Below are 27712 nucleotides of genomic sequence, written 5' to 3' on the forward strand. Positions count from 1 at the left end.
TGTTCTCTCCTCTTTGAATTCCCCGAGTGCCTGCCACGTGATTAGAGAGAAGCCATCTTTTACATCCATCTCTGGAAAGAGGCTGTGCTCTCAGCATGCAAGGAGGATGGTACCTAAACGGGACATGACAGATGCATCGGCAACTGCTCTCCTCCTGGAGGCAGAAGGGGAGCTACTGAGGCATCGGGAGGGGCCCAGCTCCGCACGCACCATCGCCCTCTGCTGCCCAGAGCCACCCACCCGCCGTGCACATGGGCGTGGGGAGGGGGGTGCGGGTGGAGGGGCAGGTGTGCAACCCCCTCCAGAGGAGTGCACGCCATCTCCGCCGGCGTTTCCTCCTGGGCCCGAGGCTGTGGACGTGAAGCCAGCTTGGGGATAAATAGGCAGCTTGAGCTGGGCATGCCGGAACCAGCGGCAAACTAAGCTCCGTAACCAGCGATTGACTGTGGCGGCGGAGAGGAAGCAGGAGCTGGAAACGCAGTAACAGCCTGGGAGCTCATTTCAGAACCCCATCGAGTCCGCAGGAAGTCGCTTCGACGTTGTGTGGTTTTCAGTTGGCATTTTCCTCGCTCACCCAGAAGGTTCAGACTCAGAACTCTGGCCGAGGAGAAAGCCTGTGTGGTTTTTATTCTTCAGACCGCTTTCCTCTTCCCTCCGGAGACCAGGCAGGAACAGAGGATTATCCTTTTTGTCTGAGATGCTGGGTGGACTTCTTTCTTTCTAGTCTGCCCTTCCAGGTAGGGACAGAATTTCAGGAATCTCACATCCGTAGGATGTTGCATTCTTTGTCGGTGGCCCAAGGCCTTCCCTTTGCCCCACGTGGGCAGCGACCCCCAGAACCCGCTGACCCTCAGGCAGCTTCCGAGCTGGAGTGCAGGCTGTGACCTACCGCTTCCTCACCAACGACAATCCGTCTTAGCTGTGAGCTCGGCTCTGCGTTTTACACCTTCCGTTTGTGAATTTCCTCATCACATCTGGGTGTTTGTGGAGGGAAATTCTGGTTTTATCTCCATCTTTAATCTTTTTTTTTCTTTTCTTTTAATATATCTCATTGATTTTCCACAGAGAGGAAGGGAGAGGGATAGAGAGCTAGAAACATCGATGAGAAAGAAACATTGATCAGCTGCCTCTTGCATACCCCATACTGGGGATGTGCCCGCAACCATTGTATATGCCCTTGACCGGAATCGAACCCGGGACCTTTCAGTCTGCAGACCGATGCTCTATCCACTGAGCCAAACCGGTTTAATCTTTAATCTTGCTAGGAACTGATGTATCTCTCGGAGAAACTTAGATTTGCAGAAACAGTGGTGCTCGCATCTTTTCTTCAGTCGTTTGCCAAGTCCCCCATGTCCCAGTCTGCCAGGCAACAAGCCGTTCTTCAGTGCCACTCACTTCCTGATATTCCACGAGCGTGTCTGTTTCCAGACTCACGGCTTGGCGTTTCCATAGACTTGACAATGCAGTGAAAACACACACACACGATCCTGATCGCCACGCCTGGGAAGGGCGGGTTGGGACTTCAGCGAAGCTGTTGGGCAGGCAGGGGATTTTTGAGCGGTGAGTCCGTTCACGAACCCTGTGGGGTTTCATCACCCCACGTTCGCTTTCCCGTTCCTCCTTGCAACTCGGAGAAGGCATGGCTGAGACACCCGGACCCTAGCAGGCGTGGTCCGTGAGCACCGGACACTTTCAGAACCGTGTGCTGGGGAACTTGGCCGTGGGGCGGCAGGGGGGCTCCTGTGAACCCTGTCACCGTCCGCAGCTCGTTTGGCCAGCTTCCTTGGAGCTCGGCCCGCCCCGAAAAGGACACATCTACGGGGAAAGCCCACGCCTGTGGGCCCAAGTCTCTCACACAGTGGGTCTTGATCTCTCACACAGTGGGTCTTGATCTGTTGCATCAGGATTTGCCTGTGCTCCGCCTCTGATTGGCCCCGAGTCAATGCTCTGGGGGTGGGGCCAGGGAATCTGTCCTTTATTTTATTTTTAAATATATTTTTTATTGATTTCAGAAAAGGGGGAGAGAGAAAGAGAGAGAGAGAGAAACAGCAATGACGAGAGAGAATCTCTGATGCCTGCATGCCCCCTACTGGGGATCCAGCCCCCATCCCGGGCTTGTTCCCTGACTGGGATTGGACTGTAACCTCCTGATTCATACATCAACGCTCAACCACTGAGCCACGCTGCCCCGGTGGGAATCTGTCTTTTAAAATCCCCGGTGATGCTCAGTCGTCGCGCAGTGGGGAATATTGGTCTTGGTGCCCGCAGCGAGGTGCTGATGGTGAAGCCAGGCATTCCTAAGCCTTTTGGGGCTAACAGAATTTCCTTGGAGTGGAATACTGCAGCAAGCATGTCAAACTCGGGGCCCATATGCCCCATCCCTCATTTATTTGGCCTGTGTTAGCCTTTGAGTTTGACATGCCTGGACTACAGACATAGAATCGGGGCAGGAGGGTGTGTTAATTGCTTTGTGCTTGGTCGTGGTGTGGAGGGAGGGATATTTGGCTCAGGCGTTTATCAAAAGCCTCATTTTTGGGGGTAATTTTTTTGGAGGGAAGGGAAGGGATGGTGAGATCAAAAGAAACTGGGAGGGGGAGAGGACTGTAGAAAATCTGAGCTTTCGATTCCTCGGGGTTTGCGTTAAAACGTTGCTTGGGTTTTAATTAAGCAGAGCACCTTCCTCCCCATCCCTGGTTGCCATGGCAGCAGACTCATTGCTATCTGTAGCCCACCCCACCACCCCCGTCTGGCACCAGCAGCCCGACAGGCTCCACGGAGCCCAGACCCAACTTCTTAGCAGGTGTGGGGCGGCAGTGGCTTAAGGCCGGGCAGGTTTTGATGGGGGAGGTGACAGCTTGCCACGTCAGCTGGTTTATGGTGGGTGAAGGCCACACCCTGATAACTCCTAGAAACGTGCCAGGCCGCTCTTCCGGGCTGGGCTGTTCCTGCTCACGTGCTTTGACCCAGATTCAGGCATCGCCTGAGAGGAGGAGTCTCAGGTCATCCGTGCTCCTCCCCAGGGTTCTCACTCCCCCAGCGCCTCTCCGTGTTTCCCTTGAGTCCTCGGTCCTCCCAGGGCCGCCTCCCGGGGCCTTCTACACTGACACCTGTCCTCAGGGGTCTGGGCTGGTGCCTGGAGGAGACGGTGGGCTCGGTCATCCTGAGAGAGGCCGCAGAAGAAGAAACACGGTCCAGGCGAAAGGTGATGTGTTCCATTTGGTTCCAGACGAACAGAATGCCCCCACGTGAAGACAGCCCCCAAAGAAACAGTCAAAGGAGGTCTGGACTAGATGCAGGAGTCCATTCTTTAGTTGTCGTTAATCCTCACCCACGAACATATTTTCATTGATTTTTTTAGAGAGAGTGGAAGGGAGGGGGAGAGAGAGAGACATGGATCGGCTGCCTCCTGCACACCCCCCTCCTGGGGATTTAGCCACAACCTGGGCATGTGCCCTGACCGGGAGTCTGCCAGGGACCTCTGGGTGCCTGGGTCCACGCTCAACTGCCGAGCCACGCCTGCTGGGCTCCCCCACCCTCCTGTGTAGAGCACTCGGTGTGGGTGAGGGTAGCTGCCCCTCTGCCAGCCCCACGCCCCTTTTCCGCACCCACGGTCAGTCGGTAACATCCTCAACATCACTCGGAGGCCCACGCCTCCGAGGCCCTCATTTTCAGCCAAGCCTGTCCGCTCTCCTGAAGCCAAAAGGCACCGAGCTCTCCTCCCAGCCCCTGCCGGGGGGCGTTTGTGTTCCCACCAGGAGCCAAGCCATTCTTCACGTGTCCCTGGTGGTCGCTGTCTGAATAGGAGCCATATGTATGAGAACGTGTGTTCCCTGCCTGGCAGCCGGCTCTGCTCTGCCCCATTAAACCCTGCACCGCGCCAGGCAGGGCCTCCTCAGTCCCAGCGCCGATCGCTCCGATAAGGCCCGCTCCGTTTAATTTCCCATTTCTTTTCTTTTCTCCCTGCTGTCTCAGAGCCCGGCCGCCTCAGGTCAGCACGGCACCTGTCACCTCCCTCTGCCAGCGCTCCTCCCACAGAGCAGAGGGCAGAGCGCACGCGCCAGGCGGCCAGGCAACTCCAGGCATCCCGCTCCGTCTGATGCACAAAGACAGCTCCCCTGTGAAGACGAGGGGGCCCCCAAATCATTACCAAGCGAAAGGTGGGGCTTCTCTTGCTGGGGCTGCGTCCTGACGGGTCGATCAGTTTTCCGAAGCCCATTTTCTTTCTGGCCATCTCCCTTCTTGCTGTGTTACGGCCAGATCTTGGGAGAAAGGAGTGGTGCTTAGTCCTCCCGCAGTGGCTGTCTGGTGCTATTTCATTAAGCTGTTAAGTTTCTGTTGCCACGGTGATCTCTAAAAATCGTGTGTGTGTGTGTGTGTGTGTGTGTGTGTGTGTACGTATATAATTAAAAATATTAAACCTGAACATGGAAATATAATGGCTTAATGAAACAGCATAGATATATAAAATATGCGTAGTGTACAGATCATCCATGTACTCCTGTGTGTAGATGTGTGCACGTACTCCCTTTATCCATCTATCTGGCATGGTTTTGTCTGGACAATGGGCCCTCTGCAGGGATGCTGGGGACCTGTTATGTCCCCATCTCCCTGGTGGGACCATTTTTGGGGGCCTGCCAAGGGGGATGCGTTTCAGCCAAGTAACGACACTGGGCGCGTAAACGTGCTGTGGAAGAAAAGGAAAGGGGGACAGGAAGTTACCTGTGTCCCAAAGCCAAACCGGTGACCTCAGAGGGCACGGCCCTCGCCTCTTGGTGACAGAAAGTCTCCGTCCCCTCGAGCAGCAGGCGCTGCTTTCTGAGAGTGGAAATGTCAGCGTGACGGTGAGATCCGGTCACTTTACAGACAAGGCGGGGCTCCACGCCGCCCCCGGGGCGTTGGGTTTGACGGTATTGGAAATTCTGCACCGGAGCCCGTCATGATCCGATTTCCTCTCCTCCGCCAGGGCCTCCTGCCCTTTCGGATTTAACTGGAGAATGGATTGGGTGCGCTAGACACTGGGGACCTTTGCTTTCTGTTTTATGAACCCGAGTTCCCTGTGGGAACTGCCGGAACGTGGTTTTGTAGGGCTCGGCATGTGCCAGCCAGGGAGGCCCCACACCCCCCTCTCATCGACTCCCCACCAGAGTCCCACAGAGTGGGTAATGTCACCACCACCCCCCACTTGACAAGCGGGGAAACTGAGGCACAGGGCTATCAGGTGACACCTCCAATCAGGAAATGGTGAGGTGGACAGGAAAACAGCTGCGTGCAAATGGGTGAACCCAGGTTCCCTTACCCCCTAGACCCACCCTCCCCTGCTCCCTGCTGGGCAGTGACATGGGGAGTCCCTTGTGTCACCACCTGGAAGAAAAAGGGAAAGAGAAGCTGAAGAGGCAGGCGGGGCGGAGAGTGCCCGGGAGCCTGCCCTGACTTCCCATGTCTCGGGTTTGTGGGTCGATGGACAGGGACCCCAGGTGGCTGACCCTCCGGCAGGCAGGAACCGGCGAGTGAAACCCAGACGGGCGTCGGCCGGAGTGAGACGCGGTGGGACCTGTGGTCTCTCTCACGGGGACACAGGCTGGGAGAGGGCTTTTTCTTTATTCCCAGGGCCCCATTCTTGTGGAGTGGTTTCCTCTGTGGGCTGCGTTGAACAGGACCTTCGCACTCTTGTTTCTTGAACAGTTTAATAGCTGGAACACACTGCTGGGGAAATACTTAGCTGATTAAGAAAACAGACTTTGAGAAACAAACATTTAGCTGCATTTACATAATGCACAAGGTATTTGAATCTCAATGATACGCTAAGGGGGGGGTTAGCTGTAAGCCCAGGCGGACTGGAAATGAGCCCACCTCACCCAGGAGAGCCCCCAGGGGTCTGGATGTGGTCGAAGGGACCCGGGTGCCTGTGCCCCTTGCAGGTTCTCTGCGGCCGACCCCACATCCTCTCCCCACCACCTCCATTTTCCAGGGGAGCTTCTTCCAGGCTGTAAGCTCATCTGAAACCACCTGGCCCACCCCACCTCATCTCCCGTTATTCTTCACGTGGTTTTCTGGGGTCTGGCCTGTGCTTGAAAAGAAGGGGAAGGCAGAGGCGGAGACCAGCGCCCATGAGCCTCTCGCAGGCTCCTCCGGCCCCTCCCTCCTGAGCCTGTCCTCTCTCCATAGGCTTTTATAGGCAGGGTTGACCTGCAGGCATCCAAGGACCAGGACTGGCTGCTTTCAAGGTCAAGAAGACTGGCTGCTTTCCTGGGCAGAGCGGTTAATCTGGCAGGAACTCGTGGCCAGGAGGCTCCTGTAAGGAACGGGGATGTGCATGGGCCTCCGGCCTTGGGTGAGAAGATGGGATGCTGGTGTGGGCCCGAAGGCCAAGTTCAAGTCCTCCTGGCCCTCAGATGTCTGTGTTGTTCTGCCGTGAGGGGTGAAGCCTGCAGAACTACAGCCACCTGAGGTTGGCCACTTACTCTGCAATTACGGGGTTCGTCCAGACACCAGGGCTAGGCAAGGCCGGGGAGTCAGCCTTCCGGACACAGCATGTAAATTGAGCCTGAAGGAGAAAGGGCTCAGAGACCACCCACAGAGATCACGTTTACGTCACCGAGGTCACAGAGCAAGAAACATTGGCCCTTTGAAGTTCCGCCAACATTTGGCCAGTTTTAAGTGGTGATTTATCATTCTTCCCAGCTAGCTTTTATTATTCTAAACACCAGAGCTCTCTGGGGGCCTGGCTAGTAACTGGTCGTGCCTGACCTTGAAATGATTTGGACAATAAACGTATCTTTTCTTCTTCTGACAGAGAGAAGGAGACAAAGCTTGAGTGTGTTTTCTTAGTTCCCTGTTTGGCTGCTGGAAATTCTATATGGTGTCCTTTCTGAACTGTTCTCAGCATGGGGAACCTTTTTTTCTGCCAAAGCCCGTTAGGATATGTATGACACCATTCGCAGGCCATACAGACTTGTCGATTTAAAAATTAGCCTGCTGCATTGGGTTAAACGTTTAATCAACTCACCCTAATGCCTTGGCAGGGCCAGACTAAATGATCCTGTGTGCCTATACGGCCCTTGGGCCGGAGGTTCCCCACCCTGTGTTAGCTAAAGGAAGTCAGAGAACCATTGATCTAGGACAGCGGTCGCCAACCTTGCGGACCTCACCGACCACCAGTAGTCTGCGGACCACTGGTTGGCGACAACTGATCTAGGGAATATATAAAATGTGGGCTATCTTCAGGCTTCATTGCTATTTAAACCGGTGTACTATTGGTCTAGATAACATATAAAATGTGGGCTGTATCAGGCTTTGTTGCTATTTAAACTGGTGTTTCAAAACAGCGTGATCAAATGGAAATGTGTGTGTGAGTGTGTGTGTGTGTGTGTGTGTGTGTGTGTGTTTCCATCTATATGTACAGAACACATATACAAAAGATTGCCAGTATTCTTTACAGGTGGTTATCCCTGGTGGTGAATGATTTTCACCTTTTCTTTGTGCAAATTAATATCTTCCCCTTTTTCTTACAGCGTATGCAAATTTGTATGTTGTCAGGAAATATTTTAACCCGTTTTAAGGGACAATCACGCCTTTTAATGGAGGACACAACGAGATGCTCATTACGCGGGGCTAATGAATTTGTTCCTCACTCTCGGACGTCTCTTGTTCCATGAACAGTCAGAATGTGCTGTCCCCGCGGCTCATCCTGGGGACTTCGTCACGGCGTTCCGTCAGCTCGGGCACCGGAAACAGCCACGCGCTCCTGCTCACCGGGGACGGGCGGTCATGTCGGCTACCTGTGTCCGAGGCTGTCCCTGGCAGCAGAGACTGTGCGTGCCGGAGGGCCCCCTGACGTCAGCCCAGCTCAGCTCATTTACAGCCAGAGGAAGCGAGACCTTCAGAGGTCGAGATCTTCCCAGGGCTGAGCACAGAAGACGAAGACAGGAGTTGGCCTGAGAAATCTTAGCCATGGGTTTCCTTCACTTGATTGTCTTTCTACAGGGAGGGGAAACTCTGATGCAAATGTGATGTCGAGTTGAAGGCATTGAAGGCACGGGTGTCTTGAGGGCAGGAATAAAGCTTTGCCCTGTTCTTTCCTTCTTTTTCTCTCTTCCACCTCCTCCCCCTCTAGCTGCTTAGCTCCCAAATCCCTTGACCAAGTTTGGGACTCACCTTTCCACCCCCACCTTGGGGATATTGGTGGAAGGCAGAGTCTGCCTTGTAGGAGGAGAGCAATCGCATTACCCGCCTCTCTTGCAGCTAGAGGTGACCATGGTCTGACTAGTCGGATGGACCTGATAGCAAAGGGGCAGTGGTTCCAGCAGGAGTGGCCCGCGTTCAGCGCCAGAGGCCTACGCTGGGCATTTGGTTTCCAGTATTGGGGTAGAGGTGCTGTCCCCATGAGGGTGATGTGGTGGCATTTGGTTGGTAGAGCAGGAATCCCTGGTCTCCTTGACCTTATTTTGGGTTCCAAGATGGGTTCTGTGGCCTCCTGGGTTGGTCCCCCCGTTCCTCAATGCCCTTCTGGTGAATGAGTTGGTCTTGGTTGCCCGCCACTGGGGACTGTGCAGGTTAAATTCTACGGGCGCTGGGCATGGATGCCTGTTTTGCTGTGCCTCCAGTACAGCTTCCACACTCTTCCCTTCTTGTCACAGAGATGGAAAGCAACGCCTACATCTTCAGGCACATGCTTATCTTTATTTGTTTTTTGTAAACAAATGCATCAATTGTTCACATCCTGAAAAGTAAGAAAATAAGCCAGGAAATGTTTATGGGACATCAGTCTCACTTAAACCTGATTTTCTGCGCCTCGTTTTCCTTCCAGTTATGTGGCCTGTGACAAAAGACAGATGTTGTTTTCCTGGTGCCATTTGCAGGATAGAAAGCTCCGTGTTAATGTTGACAATATGTACTGTAACAACTAAGCAGTTCATTGACGCAGTCCTGTTTTGTGGAAACAGGAGACATAGAGGGAGAGGGGGATTCTGCAGGTTTAGACCCTATATAGACTCTGTAGACGTAGGAAAATGCGAGAGTGCCACTGAGCCACACTGGCCGGGCATGATGCCCTCTTGGAAATGAGTGTTAGACTCTTTTGAAGTCAATGCCACTTTCTGCTGGTGGATTCCCCACCCCCTCCCAGGGGCCCGGTGGTCTTTTCCCCGCTGTGCTGGTGGGCTGCACACACACGTGCAGGATGAGCTGAGAACTATAGACACAGCCCTGGGTTCGTTCTCAGACTTAAGTCCCTTGATTGGGAGTGCGTTCATGTTGATAGAATGTTCTTTTGTGCCCGTGAACTGGAAGAGCGGACCTGGTAGATGGGTTTTGATCGTCTGGACATTTTGGCCCAGTCGACGGAGAGTAGGAGCCATCACCTCACTGGGATGTCTGGAACGGGCCCCGTGTGCGTGGGTGGCTTCTTCAGGGATGAGAGGTAAGAGCGAACCCGTCGCTCCCTGTGATGCACGTTTAATTTTTACCAATTAGGCAGGTCTATTTGTGTCTGTGTTGTCACTAAGCAACTGCTTATTCATCAGCGGCAAAGGCGAGGCGTGGATTGCTTGTGGTGCCTGGAAACATGTACGGACGGCAAAGACGGGGGATTCGAACCGGCCTCTCACACAGGCAGCCCGGGCCGCTCTGATAGTCACGGGGCCATGGTCATCGGAGTGACCAATGGGACGCCTGTGATAGTTACGAACATGGTGAGGTTCTCATCATGTTTCTTAGGTCCCAGATGCTCCACTGCCTGCCCTAAAGGATGGTAACGAAGCACAACAGATACTCACCGCCCCCGCCCACAGCCTCCTTGGTCTCCGATGGAATCTCTCCCAGCCCCGCCCGGGTCATGCGTGACCCACGCCGCCCATCCACGGAAGGCTTCACCCTGACGCGAGTGGGGGCTGCCGTCCAGCACACTTCTCCATGCCCAGAACTTGGACCCCAAATTAGGTGCAAATAGGACCGTCAGATAAGACACCGGATGCCCAGTTAAACTCAAATTCCAAATGAACAGTGAATGCTCTTTAGGAAAAGTACAGTCCACCCCTTACTTGGGACTTACACTAAAAATTCTTCTTCTATCTGAGACGCACATACAGCTGAGCACCCTGTCGTTATTTTTTTGTAATTTGCTGAATCCGGGAGCTCCTCTTCCTGCTCTGTGTTCTGGCTGAAGGACTGCCGTGTGGTTTGCAAGAATCCCAGGCCTGTGGGGAGGAAGAAGATGGGGAGGCAAGGAAGGCTGTCCTAGACCCTCTTGAAAACAGGGGTGTTTGGATATTGAGGGAGAAAAGGAGCTTTCGGGACCGCACCAGGCAGTGGCATAGATGACTCGGGTGACGTGGTTTTTAAAGAAGGCACTATGCCATCTGGAGGAACCTCAGGACGGAATTTAAAAACGGAGGCTGACACGCCACCCCGGGCAGGGGGACACAGCCGAGGAACCGTACCCGCGGCTCCCAGCCAGGTCTCATTAGTCACGGGCTGAACCTCAGCGGGTCGCAGGACAGTGACCCGTGTGTGCGAGGAGGCAGCTAATCCCATTAGCGTGGCTTTAAAAGGCCTCATTGGGAGAGAAGACCTTTCACACACCAGGGGAGAGATATGCCTGAAACTATGAAAAATATTCAACTTTCCTTGTAGTCAAAGCAATACAAATAAAGAGAAATAGCCTAACCCCCTTCAGTGAATACATTTATTTCCAAATGAGAAATACCCAGGTCGACTCGGCAACCGCCGGTGGGCACTGGCACATTCCGTGGCCGGGAGGATCAATGGCGTGGCCTTTCCGGAAATTACTTAGACAAACGCATCAAGGCCCTCTGATCAAGAGGTCAGCTTCCGGCAGCTTTGTCCACATTTCTGATGTGTATGTCGGCAAAGGTTTTGCAGTGATCTTTATAGAAAAAGGGACTTAGAAATAGCCTGCCTGCCCAGTGGTCAAGGTTATGGGAATAATAACTTGGTTGTGTGAAGTGCTTGCAAAGGCTTTTCATCGTGGGGGGTGGGGGGAGGTGCCTGTGTCACGTCTAGGGCCAAGTCTGCGGTCATACAGTAAGTCCGCGTTGTGTGCCTCCGCCTGGAAAAGCGTGGAAGGAAGGGACGCCATTCTCCAGCCTTTGTTTCCCGTGACGTGATTGTGTGTGGCTTACCTTTTCTCCCACAAGCTCTGAGGTTGTCCTAGGTCGCTTCAAGATGCATTTCATAGCTTTACTGGAAGCCCGATGCACGGAGATTCGTGCTAGAATGGGCTGTCCTTTCCCTGGCGGCCCCCACCGCCTTTCCACTCCGGCCCCACCCCTTTCCGCTCAGGCCCCGCCTTCCCACGCTGCCCAGAGGCCCTGAGAGACAAGCAAGAGTCCCACCCCTGTCACTCGGTGCCCGTGTATGCAAATTAGCCGCCATCTTTGTTGGGTTAATTTGCATATCACTCCTGATTGGCTGGTGGCGTAGTGGAGGTATGGTCAACTTACATGCTTGTCTATCATTAAGATAATCGGAAGCGAGGTTATTGGCAGCAGTATTTTATTTGGGGCACTTTCCCAGGGGCAAGATGGATGTGATGGCCGGCCAGCCCTTCTGCCTTCCCTCCCTCTACCACTTATACCCATTAAACCTATTATGTTGAGTGTTGGATGGATGTCCATGCTTGTTTCATGCCAGGACTTCCCATTTGCAGCCTGTATGTTGAGGTTTCGCGGGGGATCTAAGGACACTGCGGAGTGCACAGCCTTGGACGGCTCAGGGAAGCAAAGGCATTTCTCCATGAAAGGCACTCGGGCGTTATTTCCCTTCCTTCTTCCCTTCAACTCTTCTTTTTTTCTTTCTTCCCTTCAACTCTTGTTAGGTCACTTAGAGCCTGTCTCAGCACCCCCTCACCAGTTCCTGACACTGAGCCATGTCTCCATGCTCAGTGGCTTCTAAAGACAGCATTTAGTACAGAAATGTCGAGAATCAGACTCCCCTCCCTCCCCCCCCCCCAAAAAACCGCCAGGCTGTGCCCTCCCGTCCCCAAAGATCAAAAGCCAAGAATTAGCTTCTCCCCCGCTGCCCCCAAACCCCAGATCTCAACAGATGCCTCCCCTCTTTGGGGACATTGAAGCCAAAATTACTTTGAAGACGTAGTAGTAAAAAGTGGGAGGGAGTGTTGGGTAGACGAAGGGAATTTTCTCTCTTTTATCTTCGGGCACCTATGCCTGCATTTGCGTTTGTAAAATGCACATGTGACGCAGCTCCACTGTGTCCAGTTGTAGGGAAACGGTTGTGGGGCAGCCATAGTCTCAGGCAAGCACCCGGAAGGTTAGGATGCTGTGCAGACCCCCTGGCTTGCAACAGGAGCGTCCCCTCACATGCTCAGCTGTTTCTCGGGGCAGCTCAGCCCCTTTGCACACCTCCAGTGGCACATGAGCCATGACGCCATACAACAAAGATTTCCTGCGTGGAGTCAAGGCAGGAGCCTTTGTGAGAAGGGGAGGCGCCCATTCTGGGTGGGAGGGAGCAGGAGGAGTTTGCCCCCGTGTGGTAAGATCCAGGCACTGCACCTTTTAGCCTCTGGACAAGTGTGACCCTTCAAACGCTGATAAAGAGGAAATGGTTCCGCAAAGGACAGGCTTAGAAATAAGCAGAATGCCCTCCAGCCATTAAAAACGAGAGGCAGCGAGACTCAGAAATCTAGAAACTATTTCTGAAATTTCAAGTGAAACAAGTGGGATGTGAAACTGTACGTTAAAGCATAGAATCAATAGTAATAGAATAGCTATTGGCTGTAGATGTCCCGTGCCAGGCACTGTGCTGAGAGCTCTGCGTAGACTTTAGTTCTCATAGCAACCTTATAAGGAGATATGATTATTAAACAACCCACTTTACCACAGTGGCACAGAGTAATGAGTGACGGAGCCATGATCCTGTGGTTGGCAGAGCCATGATCCTGTGGTTGACAGAGCCATGATCCTGTGGTTGACAGAGCCATGATCCCATGGTTGGCAGAGCCGTGATCCCACCACAGCCAGTGTGATCCAGCATCTGTTCCGTCACCATACTCCCTGCCAACATACAAAGCATCAGCGTACAAAAACTAGGCACAGATGAGGGACAAATGACAGCTGTCGTGTCAGGGATGCCCGACCCCTGTCCTTGGGCAGCGGTCTTTTTGGGGGCAGTGCTCTCTAATGTGGTTGTGCTTGTAGTTTTACAGAAAGGAGACACTGGGAGAGCTGCCGATAGGTTTGGAGACGGTCAGAGGCATTGGTTTTGATGTCTCGGGGCCGAGGGGCCCGCTGCCAAGGCTCTTTCGGAAATCCCCACGTGACTGTCAGAAGGGCTCCCCGTGGACCTCTGTCTGTCAGTGTTGATGCCAACGTTGAGTAATTATTTCATGTTCAAGTTCAGTGTAAATTACATAAAGGAAGTCATGCTAATCCCATGAATGATTAGGGAAACAAAACCCAATTCCTTAGCAAGCCTTGCCACACTCCTGGCTAATTGGCTTTCTTCCCCCAATTACCGTGATGCCCTGGGAAACCAGAAAAGAGGGAAAACATTAGTCAGCGGCCCCTCGGGCTCCCTGCTTCAGGGCGGCCTTTCCATTTTGTTCGTGCTTACGGGGCTCACCCACCAGGAAAACATACACCGTCCATTTATGTTTCCTAACGGGTTTAGCTTTCAGAGAAGGTGTTTCTCCAGGGATTTGAAAATTTCTGCCTGAAGCAGCCGAGGATTTGCCCGTTTGTACTAATTCAACCAGATCGCGCCCAGTGGTGTCTGGGGACATGTTTCAGGCCCCTGTGGCTGGCAATCTGGTCATTAGTGCCGCCGTATTCACCGGGGCCTGAGCCTCGGCCCGGGAGATGGGGCTCCATCACACGACAGTAAGCTTCCTGTGTTCCTGGTGGCACTGGGCCCGGGGCTCTGGAAACAAAGGCTAATCTGGCATTTACCTAGATGTTCTCATCCGAGGGCCTTGAATCCGTGAGGGTTCCAAAAAAATCATTTTAAAATCATGTCGATGTTTTTGTTTTTGTTATTTGCCGGAGAGAAGATGGCAGCTTCCGGAAGCAGGGGCTGATCCAGGTGTGGGCCCCTGATCTGGAGGAGGTGGAGGAGGGCGTGGGACCCGGGACAGTCACTCCCCCTCTCTGCTCATTTGTGAGAGGGAGTGACCCCTTCACAGGGCTTTTGTAAGGACTCGGGTTATTAAAATAACTCCTCAGCATCGCCTGCCAGCCAGGGCCATTGATGTTTCCGGTCTTTGAACTTGGCCTCAGCTGTTCCATGCCTGAGTGCCCTTCCTCTTGGCCCAGGCCTGCTTCAGAGGTGTCAGTCAGAACCTCTCCTCTTTCAAGAAGTCTCCTGGGTCTCGCTCTGCGTCCGCTGCCCCCAGGCGTGGCGGCAGCCCCCAAGGCGGTCCCTCTGCCCGCGGCGCAGGCGCGGCGCTTGGCATTTGTCTTACTCGGTGGCGCGTGACGGTTTAACGAGCCCGAAGCGGGAGAGGCAGGAAGATGCATTGCTCAGGGTCCTCCGCGCCCCTGATTGATGAGGGCTCATTAGTGGCGGCTTATTTAAGGTTCCTGCGTCTGTTCCCAGGCTCTGTGCCCCCCACCTGGGACCCCAGGGTCTGGCTTCTTTCCCGGGCTCACGACTCTGCCTCACGACCTTCCCGGGAGACCCACGCTCCCGGCTGCAGTTTGCTGGCGCCGTCACGACTCTGGCTCTTAAGTGTCATTGCAGGAGACACAGGGCCTGCTCCCCCTTGTCGCTCACAGCAGCGAGCGCCGTCTTCAGTGCTGGGCAGAGACGCAGGCCTGCCCCTTGGATTCAAAGGGGTTTACTCACATCTTCCCTGCCTCGCACTCTAAAGTTATAAAATTCTAAAAGGAAGAGTTTGGATCTGGGGTTGTTTTCCCCCCTTATCGCCTCCCACGCTCTGAGGAGGCCCAGGGAGTGCGTGGTGTCCGCCGGCTAGTCCCACGGGCATTGGGCCACCTCTGCCAGCGTGCGGCCTACTTCCTGCTTCCTCTTCCTGCCTGCACTCCGGTCTGCTTGCTCGTGTCAGTGTTCCTGGGCTTAGCATCCCAGATACTTAGCCCAGCTGGGGTGGCTCAGAGGTTGAACGTTGACCTATGAACCAGGAGGTCATGGTTCCATTTCTCATCAGGGCACATGCCCGGGTTGCACGCTCAATCCCCAGTAGGGGGCGAGCAGGAGGCAGCCAATCAATGATTCTCTCTCATCATTGATGTTTCTCTTTCCTCTCTCTCTCTCTCTCTCTCTCTCTCTCTCTCTCTAATTCCTGCTCCCTCTCAGTAATCAATCAATCTATCTATCTATCTATCTATTTAAAAATCCCAGATATGTAGTTCAGTTTCCAATCCAGCCTCGACAGCCTGAGTCCTTAGATGTTGTCAGAATGTACAACAGCCTTCCCCCAGGTGTGCACAGACACCCACCCACGTGCAAACGTGCACTGGGGCTGCCTGACAGGAAAAGCTGGGACCGGGTGGCACTCGGATGCGCTGACACACACACACACACACACACACACACACACACACTTGAATGGGTCCCCAGGAGTCGGTGTGACCAGGGAGAGTCACGGGGTAGAGCTCTGGGGGCTGTGGACGAGCAGGGCATGTGACAGCACCACTTCCCCACACACAGCACTTAGGACAGTCTCGGGATTTCCGTGCAGCCTCTCCTTTTATCCTCACAAAGCCCAACGCAGCAGGCACTGTTATCCCGCCTCGAGATAATCAGGAAACTGAGGCACAAAGAGGCTTAGCAGCTTGCAGGCCGCAGTCTGGTTCTAGAATCTGCACTTCTCCCCCCTGCTCCGCTCTTGCCCCTGCCCCACTTCACATCTCTGAAGGGGGCATGGCCAGTGCATCCTGTTTTCACCTTCCTTCCCCTCTTAGTGCCTTCCCATTGGGCGCCGAGCGTCCGCTCAGTGAGTGCTTGCAGAGTGAGTGGATGCGTGAGTGCATGAAGAAGCGGAGGGATGAGGAAGTGAAGGAACACGGGGAGAACGCACGGTTGGTTCATCTGCAAGTTAGGAAGCGTCTCCCGTCCCCATCTGAAAGCCCCCTCCGGCGCCGCTTGCCCACGTCCAAAGCACTTCCTCCTGTTCACAGTCCTCTCTTCCCGTCCCTCTTTCTGCCCAGACAAGAGCGAGAATGGCGAGGCGTACCAGAGGAAGAGGGCCGCGGCCCCCCACCACCCCGAGGGCCCCGCCGTCCCAGAGTCTGCTCCAGGGCCCCCGGCCCCGCCCAGCAGCAGCAGCTGGAGGAGGATCACGCTGCTCATCCTGGCCATCACCATCCACAACATCCCAGGTGAGGCCCTGCCCGCCACGGGCAGGCACTGCCGCCGGCCCAGCTGCCTGGCTGGGAAAGGGCCTGGCAGTGGGGTGTGGGTCCTCTTTAGAGGGGTGTGCAGATGTTTCTTGTCTATATTTCTGGGGTCACTTCTTCTCGATGGGTCCCTTTGGGATAAAGCTTCCCCTTCCAGTCACTTCGAACAGCGTCACCCCTTTTCCCTCGGTCAGCTCCTCTCTTCGTGTATCTGAGTCCTTTGGAGCCCCTCTCCCAACTGTCACCTGATTCCTGTAAACACTCGATGTCTCGTTCCGCTTCCTGGTCTGAAAGTGCCGAGTTCAGCGATCAGCCTTGCCGTTGGTCCTGCCTGTGGCAGCTTCCTGAAATGGCCTTGCCAGTCCTTCCCCTGTTAGCACTTCGGAGGAATTGGTTTTGTGTCTTTGGATTTATTTTAATTGAGAAAAATAAGGTGTTGGTGTTCTGTCTCCAAAAACGACACTCGCGTTATTTAGCGGCACTGGACACCGACGCCGAAAGGGAGCCTGTTCCCCTCGGGCCGGGAATCCCGACGGCTCAGAGCTCGAGTGTCATCTGCCGCCTGAAAAGCACTTGACGGGGCAGGTGTTCAGTCTGGGGTCGCTGTCACGGAGGCACGTCCTTTCCCCGGGGCATCACTCTCCAAAGGACGAGAGCAGCCAGCCGAGAGGGGCACTGCCACATATGGAGCATGGGCAGCCTTCCGTGTGCCAGGGGATAAGGGGGGCAGGTGCCAAGGGGGCTGGCAGCCGCAGCCTCCATTAGTCACAACCAGGTAAACCACTGCACCCCTCACACCTGTTTCTCTAAAGGGGGTTCTCTCCTGCTCTAGAGCTGTGGACAGATAGCCCCCAGGGGTCTGTGCATACCCAGAACCACCCCCCCACGACCGCGGCTCCCTTTCTGTACCGGAGGGGAAGTGAGCATCAGGCAGCAATGGAGCTCCTTCTAATCCCTTTTCTCCAGGAGCTTATGGTCCCCACAGGGCGCTGCCGTTGCTTTGTATGCGAGGAAGGTACCCGGAGAGCTTAAAGGGATGCGAAGGAATCTCATCCAAACGCGTCCTGTCCGGTCCTCGTCCTGGAAAACGAGTCCATCAGTCCTCTCTGGCCACTGGCTCCTCCCTGCGCAGTCTGAGCTGCCGGCGGCTCACGGGGACCGGGCGGGGAAAGAGGACGCTCAGGCTCACGCCACCACCAGCCCAGAGCCCGTGAGCTGCAGATGGGACTGCCCTGGCCCGCCGGGGTGGGGTGCGGACCCTGTCGAGGTGATTAACGTCGTTAAATAGATGAGATGAATGATGTACTGTCTGCGTGACTGCTCATGACATCACCGAATGCCAGGCTGAAGGGGCCACGGGGACCACTAACACGCCCTCCCCCACGTTCTCTAAGGAGCCACGCAATGCTCGGCTAGCAGGGTAGCCTTATTGCACCCGGGGAAGCCTCAGTTTCCCCAGCAGGACAGCGGGGGCAGCGTCTGGACCCTCCCAGACCGCCCGACCCTGGTCTCGGCCATCCCAGGTGAGTTTTCACCCCGGCAGGTGGTTCCTGTGGAAGGCGCTTCCACCTCCTCCAGGGTTTGGAAACACTGCCACACGCTCCTCTAATCAGCTGTGTCTCCGTCTTGGCGGGAAGCCTGACACTGTCATTAGCGCGGGCTCCCGTCTGGGTGATGCTTCGCTCGGCGTGGCATGTCCCTGGGCGTGCACCGAGGTGGGAGCGTGAGAATCGCCTGGCGCCTTGAGAGTGGAGACACAGGAAAAGTGATGGGCAGCTTGGGGATGGTGTCACCTCCCGCCACAGGCCGGACACACGGCCGGACAGACGCCGTGCCCTGCGGGCCTTCCGATCCAAGAAGCCACATTCTGTGTCTGCCCCGGGATTGGGCTCCCATCCAGACTCAGCCCACGTCTACCAGTCTGCCATCCTCTACCTGTTACGTAAATCCAGGAAGAAACGAAAGCCGGGGGTTTGAACACACTTCTGTCCTAGGATTCAACGTTTCCAGTAACTTACAGATGTCTTCCTAGCAACGGGGAGGCAGATATTGGGGATGGCTCAGCAGGCCCGTCGTCGTGTCTGATGTTGGGGTGCAGGGCAGGTTGGGGGGAGCTGCTCCGAGGACGGCTCCTCGTCCACTCCTCTGGGTGCTGTGTCATCTGCAGAGACATGCCCCCCACACACGTGCCAGGCCACGTAGCTGGTCCGTGTCCACACAGCCCCTCAGAACAGCTTCTCCCCACTCAGCCTGGGCTTTGCAGACAGGACGTCCGCTGTTCTGGGGACCTCACTGTGAAGTCTGTGCCCCAGGGACGCTGCCCAGTTCACCACCCTGCTCCCTCTGCTCCCGAGAGACAGCGCCCCCCCCCCCCCCAAACACTCCTCAGCCCTCGTTCACTCTGATTGAAGTCCAGATACCTTGTGTGTTTGTCCCCTTCCGTATGTTCCCCTTCTGTATGTCCTCAGAAACCCTTCCTGGCTCGGAGATGTCAGGGGAGAGGCGGGGTCACGCTGACAGGGAAACTTATCCCCGAATCCCCTTTGCTGAGCAACTCCTCCTCCGTGTCAGTGCAGCCACAGGGCAGCTTGTCTCACGCTCTCGTAACCACGCGCTTACCCCAGCAGAGCCACTTGCTTATGCAATCCGTGGCCCCGTGGCATCTCAGTGCTCCCTGTGTGTCCCCGTGGCATCTCAGTGCTCCCTGTGTGTCCTGGTGGCATCTCAGTGCTCCCTGTGTGTCCCGGTGGCATCTCAGTGCTCCCTGTGTGTCCCCGTGGCATCTCAGTGCTCCCTGTGTGCCCCGGTCTCCGGGTCAGCTTCCCTCTCCTGCTGGAGCTGTGGGGGCCTTATGGGAGGCACTGGCTGATAAACTGAGTCACCGGCCCCTCTGCAGCAGAGACATCAGCCCGGGGCGGAGAGTGGGCAGGCGGGAGTCCAGGCACAAGAAAGACGGGGTGCGTGTGGGTTTGGGGAGGACCGAGGGGCCGTGAGATTGCCTGGGCCCCGGGCCCTGCCCTGCGGGGGCCAGGTGCTCTCCCCTGACCCGTGTGGTCCGCGAGGACTCCCAGAAGCCTGGATTTCACCTCGGGGTGATTCTGAAGAGCGCCCTGTTGCTTAGAGACAGGAGATGGGCCTGGAGTGAAGATAAGGTTGCCAGGGAAACCAAGCCACAAATTCCCTTGTTTTTCTTGGGGATACTGGACGGGCGGAAGAGCAAAGGAGTTTTCTGACAGCTGGAAGGAACATCTCCCTGTGTGTGCTTGAAACAAACTGACGTGTCGTCCAAGACACAGCCGAGCCAGTTCCCGAGTTGACAAAAGCAGGGAGTTGAGTTTTGCATTTTGTGTGTGTGTGTTGTTATTGTTGTTGTTGTTTTAATATCAGGGAGCACCTTCTGATGCAGACGGAAGTAAGCAGCCTTTTAATCCTGATTTATTTTCAGAGGTGAGGCCCCAGGATGCAGCCCCTCCCCAGTGTGGGACTTAGCTTTATGAATTCCGAGTTTCCATGTGCTGCCCCAATTTCTCTTTTTTAGGGGCGGGGGAGCTGGGCAGGAAGCGGCCTGGCTGCACAGTACGGGCTGCCTAGGGTTTTGATGAAGGGAAAAGGGGAGAGGGGAGGGACCCGGGTCTTTCCAGAGCCCATCACCTGAGTTGTTCTTGGCTAAGCTCTCCCTCATGTGGGGAGCACTGTTTTGTTTTGAGCTCCAATGTGGTGCCCGGCTGTGTCTCTTCATGCTTTCCCCATGGCCCCTCCTCCCGTCTGACACCTGCTCTGTCATTCTTACACTCTGGCCCCAACAAGGATGCTCAGGCCCCCCCCCCCCCCGCCTCCTCCCCTGCCCCCAGAGGCTCCCACACCCCCACTCCCTCCCTCCCTTCCCTCTGCCTTCCCGTTTCGGGCCCACCCTTGACCTGGCCGGTTTCTACTCCCGTCTGTGGAGCACACACGTGTGTGCCAACCCGCCCTAACACTCTCCCGGGAAGCAGACCCCAGGCTGCGTGCTATCACCCGTCCCGACCCACCCTGGAGAGACCGCCTGGCTCCCAAGACCCCAGGAGTCAGAAAAGCTTGTAACCCAGCCCGTGCCGCCTCGGGAGGGAACTGATTCCTTATCAGTTGACTGGAAGCCAGCTCTTCTGTTGGCCACAGAACTCTGTCCTTCCTCTCTCCCCTCTCTCGCTCTCTCCCTTCTTCTCTCTCTAAAATCAGTAAAAACATGGCCTCGGGTGAGGAAGGAAAAGCCCAGCACAGGGATGGCAGCCGCGGGACACGGGCCCCTGTTTGATTTCTGCTTTGCCAATGACTCTACTCCTCCTAGTCCAGGTCCCCATCGGACCTTCAGCCATCACTCCTTCCTCAGATAGCCCCGAGGAGGACGGCTCCAAATCCTGCTTCGCCTTCTGGAAAGTTCCAGCGCACAGCGTTCCCTCGCTAAGGAAAGGGGGAGAAGGGACAGTGGAAGACGACAGCAGCCTCTGTCCCCCCACGTGGCCGGCCTGAGAGGCTCCGAAGTAGGGATGCACCCTAGAAACCTCTGGGAAAGGGGCCCCCTCAGCGCCTGTCCCTGCGGGAGGGCCGAGTCGGGGGTCAGAGCGCGCCCGGGTTTGATCCTGGCTCGGCCCCTCACTGGCGGCTCGAAAGCACGTTACCGTCTCGTGTGCTTCCTCACCCCGTTTTCCATCTTACAGATGCAATTAAATTGCGCAGGCATCGTCACAACAGATCGTATCCAACCCTCCCCTCTAGATTCTAAGCCCTTCATATTCTCATGAATTTTTACTGTTGCTGTGATTTGAAGCAGCATCCAAAGTGTCCGGGTGCAGTGGTGATAATTCCTCATCTTGAGGATGCTGTGCTGAAGGCAAACGGCTGCCAGCCATCAGATTGATGGCCCAATGCTTGTCTTCCCTAAGAAGTGGCTCCAGCTAAATAAGATGGCCTCGGCCATGGTTAAATAAGATGACCTCAGTCACTGGTTAAATAAGATGGCCTTGGCCATGGTTAAATAAGATGACCCCGGTCACCGGTTTAATAAGATGACCTTGGCCTTGGTTAAATAAGATGACCCGATGCTTGTCTTCCCTAAGAAGTGGCTCCAGCTAAATGAGATGGCCTCGGCCATGGTTAAATAAGATGGCCTTGGTCATTGGTTAAATAAGATGGCCTTGGCCATGGTTAAATAAGATGACCTTGGCCATTGGTTAAATAAGATGACCTTGGCCATGGTTAAATAAGATGACCTTGGCCATGGTTAAATAAGATGACCTTGGCCATGGTTAAATAAGATGGCTTGGCCATGGTTAAATAAGATGGCCTTGGCCATGGTTAAATAAGATGACCCCGGTCACCGGTTTAATAAGATGACCTTGGTCTTGGTTGAATAAGATGACCCCGGTCGGGTCACCGGTTTAATAAGATGACCTTGGGAAGCAGTTTTCTCTCCAAACATCTTACGTGTAGTCTTGTTTTTTCCTGGCCGAAGTCTGGACTGTGGGGGGAAGGCAGTTTATCCGGGGCCCATTAAGCTGGCTGGTGGAAATATTAACTCTCTCCAAAGCCTGGGACTGTTACACAGCTTTGCTGACAGAATTTCTATTGTGGGTGCAATTTCGTCGCTTTATAGATATAAGGCTTTGCTCTAGATCTGATGTATTTTATGGCAAAAATAAGGCTCTTTTCATCTAACAGCGCCGGCTGCATTCGCCTCCCCGAGCGAGTGGAGAACAAGAGGAGATGGTGAGGTCTCCGGCCCCCAGAGCGTATCGTCCAGTCAGCGGTGGGCGGGTCGGAGCCGGAAAGTGTGTGTCTGACAGGGAGGAGAGAGACATTACCTGTGGTGTTTTGTATTTTTGTTTTGTTTGTGTGGTTTTTTTTTAATCTCATTTTTTCCCCAGTAGTCAAAGAATTTTAGAATTGGGATGGACCTCCGAGTTTTAAGAGGAATTGAAGCTCATAGGAATGTGACCTGGCAGAGGCCCCGCCTCACAGCAGAGCTGGGGACAAAGGAGGGCTGAGCTTTGTATTTTAGGTCCGACATCTCAAACGCGGCAGCTGGGATATGCAGAGACGCCCGGCCCGCCCCTGACCCTAAGGTCCAGGCAGGCTTCTAAAAAGATAATCGATCTTTTCCACCCCCAGAAAACCTTTCCAACAAAGCTTTAAGATGACATGCAGGGACGCTTCATTTTCTTCTTATTTCTGAAATCAGGTTATCACACATGTACAGTCAGACAAATCCTAAACACATCTCAAAGGATTTTTATATCTCTACGTCTCTGGGACCGCTATTCAGACCAAGATGCAAAATATTTCTCAGAGCCTTTCCCAAGCACTGCTGCCCCTAAGAGGTAACAGCTATCCTAACTGGCTTCGCATGGATAGGTTTTGCCTGGTCTTGAATATCATTTAATGGAATCACACCAAATGTTCCGGTCTGTATCTGGCTTCTTTGGCTCCGAGATTTACCTCGGGGTTGTTATGTTAGTTGATGATGATGACGATGATGAGCTATGTAGCATTCTGTTGTGTTTGCATGCCGCCATGTATGCCATCTGCTGTAGATGGATACTGTGGTTTTCCAGTTAGGGGCTCTCAGGAGGAAACCCCAATGAACGTTTGGACTAGTGTGTGTGTGTGTGTGTGTGTGTGTGTGTGTGTGTAGCCTAGAGGTTGGGAGTAGTGTGGAGGCTTGGAGGCTGGGAGTAGTGTGGAGGCTGGGAGTAGCATGGAGGCTGGGAGTAGCTTGGAGGCTGGGAGTAGTGTGGAGGCTGGAAGTAGCGTGGAGGCTGGGAGTAGCATGGAGGATAGGAGTAGCTTGGAAGCTGGAAGTAGCTTGGAAGCTTGGATGTGATGGGACAGCCAGCAGGACAGCTGACAGTCACCTGTTTCAGGAGTGTTTAGATCTTTATCCCACACCCAACACCTGGACAGTCACATCTCTGGGACACAGCGGGACATTCCTTTATTTTCCGGGTAAAGGAACCGGGCTCATCTGGCTAGTGCATCGCAGGAGAGGGCCGGCGCGGGGGGCGGGAGGAATGGAAGGTGGTGGTCCCAGTGGACAGGGACTAGTGAAGCCAAGAGTGAGGGTGTCATGTCCTCGGGGAAGAAAGGAAGGACCTCCGCTGGAGAAACCGGAGGCTCCCTGATAAATGGCCTCCAGACGCCGACCTTTGGAGCCCACCCCGCAAAGGTGACGGATGCGCAGTTCCCCGGGCTCTCCCACCACCCCAGCCGCATCTCCAGGGGCTGCCAGTGAGCTTGGTAAAGCCTGCGAGTCAATCCGACTGATCAGCCCAGATCCCTCACCTCCTGAGAGATGCCTTCCCGGAGAAAGAGAAATACCGAAAGCTAATCTGGAGATAACGGAAGCAAGGCCCCGGCAGCTGGGTGCGGAGGAGCGAGCAGAGGGGCTGGAGATGAAGCTGCAGCCGGAGCTGAGGCCCCAGGGCCCCCTGGGACCCCCTCAGTATTCCGTGTTTCATCTCGAGAGCAGTGGGAGGCAGACGGGGTGTTAGTCACGCTTCGTTAGAAGCAGGAGTTTGAATTTCCTCTTTCTGGGTGAACGGAGGCGCTGAGACCCGCCGTGAGCGGCGTGTGATGACTGTTCCCAGGGGCCATGAGCGCCAAGGGGCCATCCCATCTCCCCACGTGGGCGCGGCGCCCTGGGAGACGGCCACGCATGCAGGCCCAGCCGGTGCTCACCGCGACCTAGATTTGAAAGCTGCTGTCACCAGGCGGAGGCAAGACGTGGTCTCTCAAGCTCGCTCCCCGGCCCCAGGCTCTGTCTGGATCCCTGTGCGGCCTGCACAGCTCGCCGGGGGTGGGGCTCAGTTTGGGGAACGGCCAGGCCTGATTCACGTTTGCAGAGCAGCCGGTGTTGCTTCTGCTGGCCCCGCCCTTGGGAGGTTCGGAAAGGATGTGGGATTCAGACTGAGAAGCACAGCGTGGCTACCACGGCTGCTTACCCCTTCCTGTACACATTCGTTCAGACAGAACCGTGAGCACATTGCCCGACAGGCACTTCCTCCTGAAAAGCCAGAAATCTGTTATCTTTAATCCCTTCCCTCCCTTAGCTGTTTCCACAGTCCATTCTGTCCTCAAATCCTCTGTATTCTGTTAAAGAAAAAGTTTGTTCAGTCCCAGGGTTAGAAAAAGAAATGCCTTCGTGGACCGGGCAAGCTCATGTAACTAAGGCTCGGCAGCTGGTGAAAGGCGATAGGGAGGAGTGGGGCCTGCGGCTAACGGGAGACGCTTGCTCCGTACAGGACTTCTTAAAGTGAGCCTCCTGAGCGTGGCCCCCGTGTGGCTGGCACCCTGGGAGCCTGTGGCTCCGTCTGATTGACAATCATCTCACTTCCCTCCCCCAGGCTGTGCGACAGCCCTTATCTGGAAGCCTTGCTGTGAGTACATCCTCATTCTAGCTTTTACTCTGTCTCTAGCATTATCTTCCTAAAATGGCAAACATGCCTTTGAGGACCAGCCTACCAGTTGCCAAAACAAAATAGATGGGCGCTAGGTGATCAGCTGATCTTAGAGCCGGGAGCCTGATATTATTCTTGTTCTGTCTGGAGAGTGGGCGGTGATACAGTTCAAAGTGAGGGAGGAGGGTAGAAGGCTCGGGCAGCATACACACCGCTGGGTGACAGGACGTTAGGGGTCCAGGGCCTCTGCGTTCCACGGGAGACGCCGGGACCACCCTGCAGCACGTGGGTGGGACTGTAACAGGCACCTTAGTCCAGAACGCTACGTATCGCCAGCCTCTGCTCCTCACCCTCCTCTCCGAGAGGAAGAAAACCCACATGGAATGCAAAGAGGAAGGGTCTGGCTGCACCAGCCTCCTGGCAGCTGTGAGGTGGGGAAGCAGATGCCGCAGTGACAATGAGTCGGACATAAAATCGAAGACCATATGTCACTCATCCTGCCGCCGCCGCTATAAGCGGGCCAGATGGGGCGGCTGCCACGAGGCCCCGCACCCCCTCCCACCGCCAGCTGTCCGAGTCCCTCCTGCGCCGTGACCTCGTGCAGTAATGATGTTTCTGAGCTGACGACTCTGCGTCCCCGCTGCAGAAATTCCATGAAGGATGCAGGGAACGCGGCTTGCCCTGGAGAACAACTTCTGTCAAAACAAAGGAAAACATCGCCCAGAGGGCGTGGTTCAGTGGCTGAGCTTCGACTTGTGAACCAGGAGGTCCCAGGTTCCATTCCTGTCAAGGGCCCATGCCTGGGTTGTGGGGTCGATCCCCAGTAGGGGGCGTGCAGGAGGCAGCCAACTCATTGATATTCTGTTTCTCTCTCTCTCTCTCTCTTCCTTCCTCTCTGAAATCAATAAGAACATATTTAAAAAAAAAAAAAAGAAGAAGAAGGGGAGGGGGGGAAGTGTCAGAGCTTCTGGACAGACTCTGAGCGATAGGGAAAACCATGTTAATGAGGCTGGCTCCCCTGCGGGTGTGAGCACAGAGTGTGCATCCTGCAGGGTGTGTGTACTGACCTTGGTGGCCGGCTCTGAGGAGGCGGAACTGGCCTCCACGTCAGTGTGGCCGGCCCGATGACCGCGACCAGGGCCAGCTGGCCAGGCTGAGAACCCCGCTGTGTCTGCAGAGCTGTGTGGACACGGCCCTCGGCTCTCGGATTCTGAGTGTCATCTCTTCTGCCACCTGTCATTTGCAAGTGTGCGTTCCTGTCCCGCTGTTTGTAATCACATCTCCCCAAGCAGGCGGCCTGCCCTCTGTATTTCCAGTTCTCTGACTAGCCTGGTCCGGGGAGACCCGGCAGCCCCGCGGAATCTGCTGGAACACAGGGCTCCGTGAGTAACAGATCCCCTAGAACAGGGGTCTGCAACCTTTAAGACATAAAGAGCCACTTGGACCCGTTTCCAAAGGAAAAAAAAACCTGGGAGCCACAAAACCATTGCAACATTTAAAACAAATATAACACTGCATATATTGTTTCTTACCTTAATGCTATATACCGGATCGTGCAGTTAGCTGTCAATCTGAAGAAAAAAATGACTTTTTCACTTAACAATGTAAAATATATTTTTGCAAATTAATAGCTAATTAAAATATTTAATTAACCTGGTTAATGGGATTTTTGCTCCTGAATCTCAGTGCACAGTGTCAGCACATCAGGGCTATAAGACGTTACCTTCATTTTCACACAGGCTTGCAAGTTGTCAGAGCCGCGGTAAAGCTTCAAAAGAGCCGCATGCGGCTCTGGAGCCGTAGGTTGCCGACACCTGCCCTAGAGCCTGGGGAAGGGCTGGGGCAGGGGTTCTGTGGCGACAGCCAGGGTCGTTCAGAAGTCAGCGCCGATACAAAGCATCGCATGCTCCTTAGCGCAAGAGCCCGGGCTAAAGCCTCAGCCGTCATTTCTAGCCCGTCTCTGGGGTGGGCGCTCCCATCACTGGTACCCAGAGAGGGAGTCCGCTTGTCCTTCAAGGCAGAGTGTGGCCTTGAGCTCAGGGCTGGGCGATTCCTATGTGGGGAGAGCCGAGGGTCACCCACTGGCATGAGCAGGGACCTCGCAGCCGGCTCCCTGCAGCTGTCCAGGAAGTTACTGGGTTGGCCCCGGGTCACCAGGTTGCCCTTGGGAAAAACTGTCTCCCGAGCTCTTCCTGCCGGGCTGATTGGACCCCAGCTCAGAGAGCTCGCCTTTGTACCTCGCCTAGTTGGCCCCCGGGCCTGGGCCCCAGTGCCTCCTGGAGGCAGCTAGAATCATCCTGACCGCCTTCCTCTCGGCCGTCCAAGGACCATCTGAAGGGCGCTGGCCAGGGGGCACCTCGGCCACCTGGAAACTGGGCTGCAAGAGGCTGGGTCTTGGGTGGAGCCCAGAACCACAGAAGGTGTCGGAGAGACCAAGGTGCTGTGGGGGTGCGCTTTATAGAGGTGGGTCTCGGGGCTGGGATGGAGCTGTTGAAAGAAAGGGGCGAAGAGCAGGGCTGGGGTGAGGGGAGGGGAGGAACAGACACAGCATTAGCCAGAGTCAGTGGTTGCTGTGAGCCAGACTCCATTACTCCCTGGACGATGAATGCCTGACAGTTGGACAGGAATCAGAAGACGGTGCAACCAGCGTGAAATGGATAAAAGGGGGAGATGTTTCCGTGCGAGGCCTGGTGGGGAGGAGAGAGAGAGAGAGAGAGAGAGAGAGAGGAGAAGATGGTATTCTCTCAGCTCCAAGCCAGCCTGGACTCGTGGGCCAGACCCTGCCTTCGGCTTAGAAAGAGGAAGGAAGCAGTCCAGCCTAAATGGCGAGGGTACAGGGCCAGATGCAGACAGCTGGGAGATGTTCAGACCGGGGACCGCTGTTTGCTGTTCAGAGAAGCTTTTAGATTTTCTAAATGAAGGACCGGGGCCCACAGAATGGCCTGTTGGTCC

At 55.0% G+C, this 27712-nt stretch overlaps 1 protein-coding gene across 1 annotated transcript in view; it reads left to right on the forward strand.

Moving 5' to 3' along the window:
• The window catches only part of SLC39A11 (solute carrier family 39 member 11), a 143600-nt gene that overhangs the window by 77594 nt on the left and 38294 nt on the right, over window positions 1–27712 (forward strand). Inside the window, exon 6 of the mRNA XM_084862166.1 lies at window positions 16143–16313. Coding sequence (XP_084718292.1) covers window positions 16143–16313 — 171 coding nt within the window. The remainder of the gene's footprint in view (window positions 1–16142; window positions 16314–27712) is intronic.

This window comes from Pipistrellus hanaki, assembly GCF_964339955.1.
Source record: "Pipistrellus hanaki genome assembly, chromosome: 16".
Taxonomy (NCBI): Eukaryota; Metazoa; Chordata; class Mammalia; order Chiroptera; family Vespertilionidae; genus Pipistrellus; species Pipistrellus hanaki.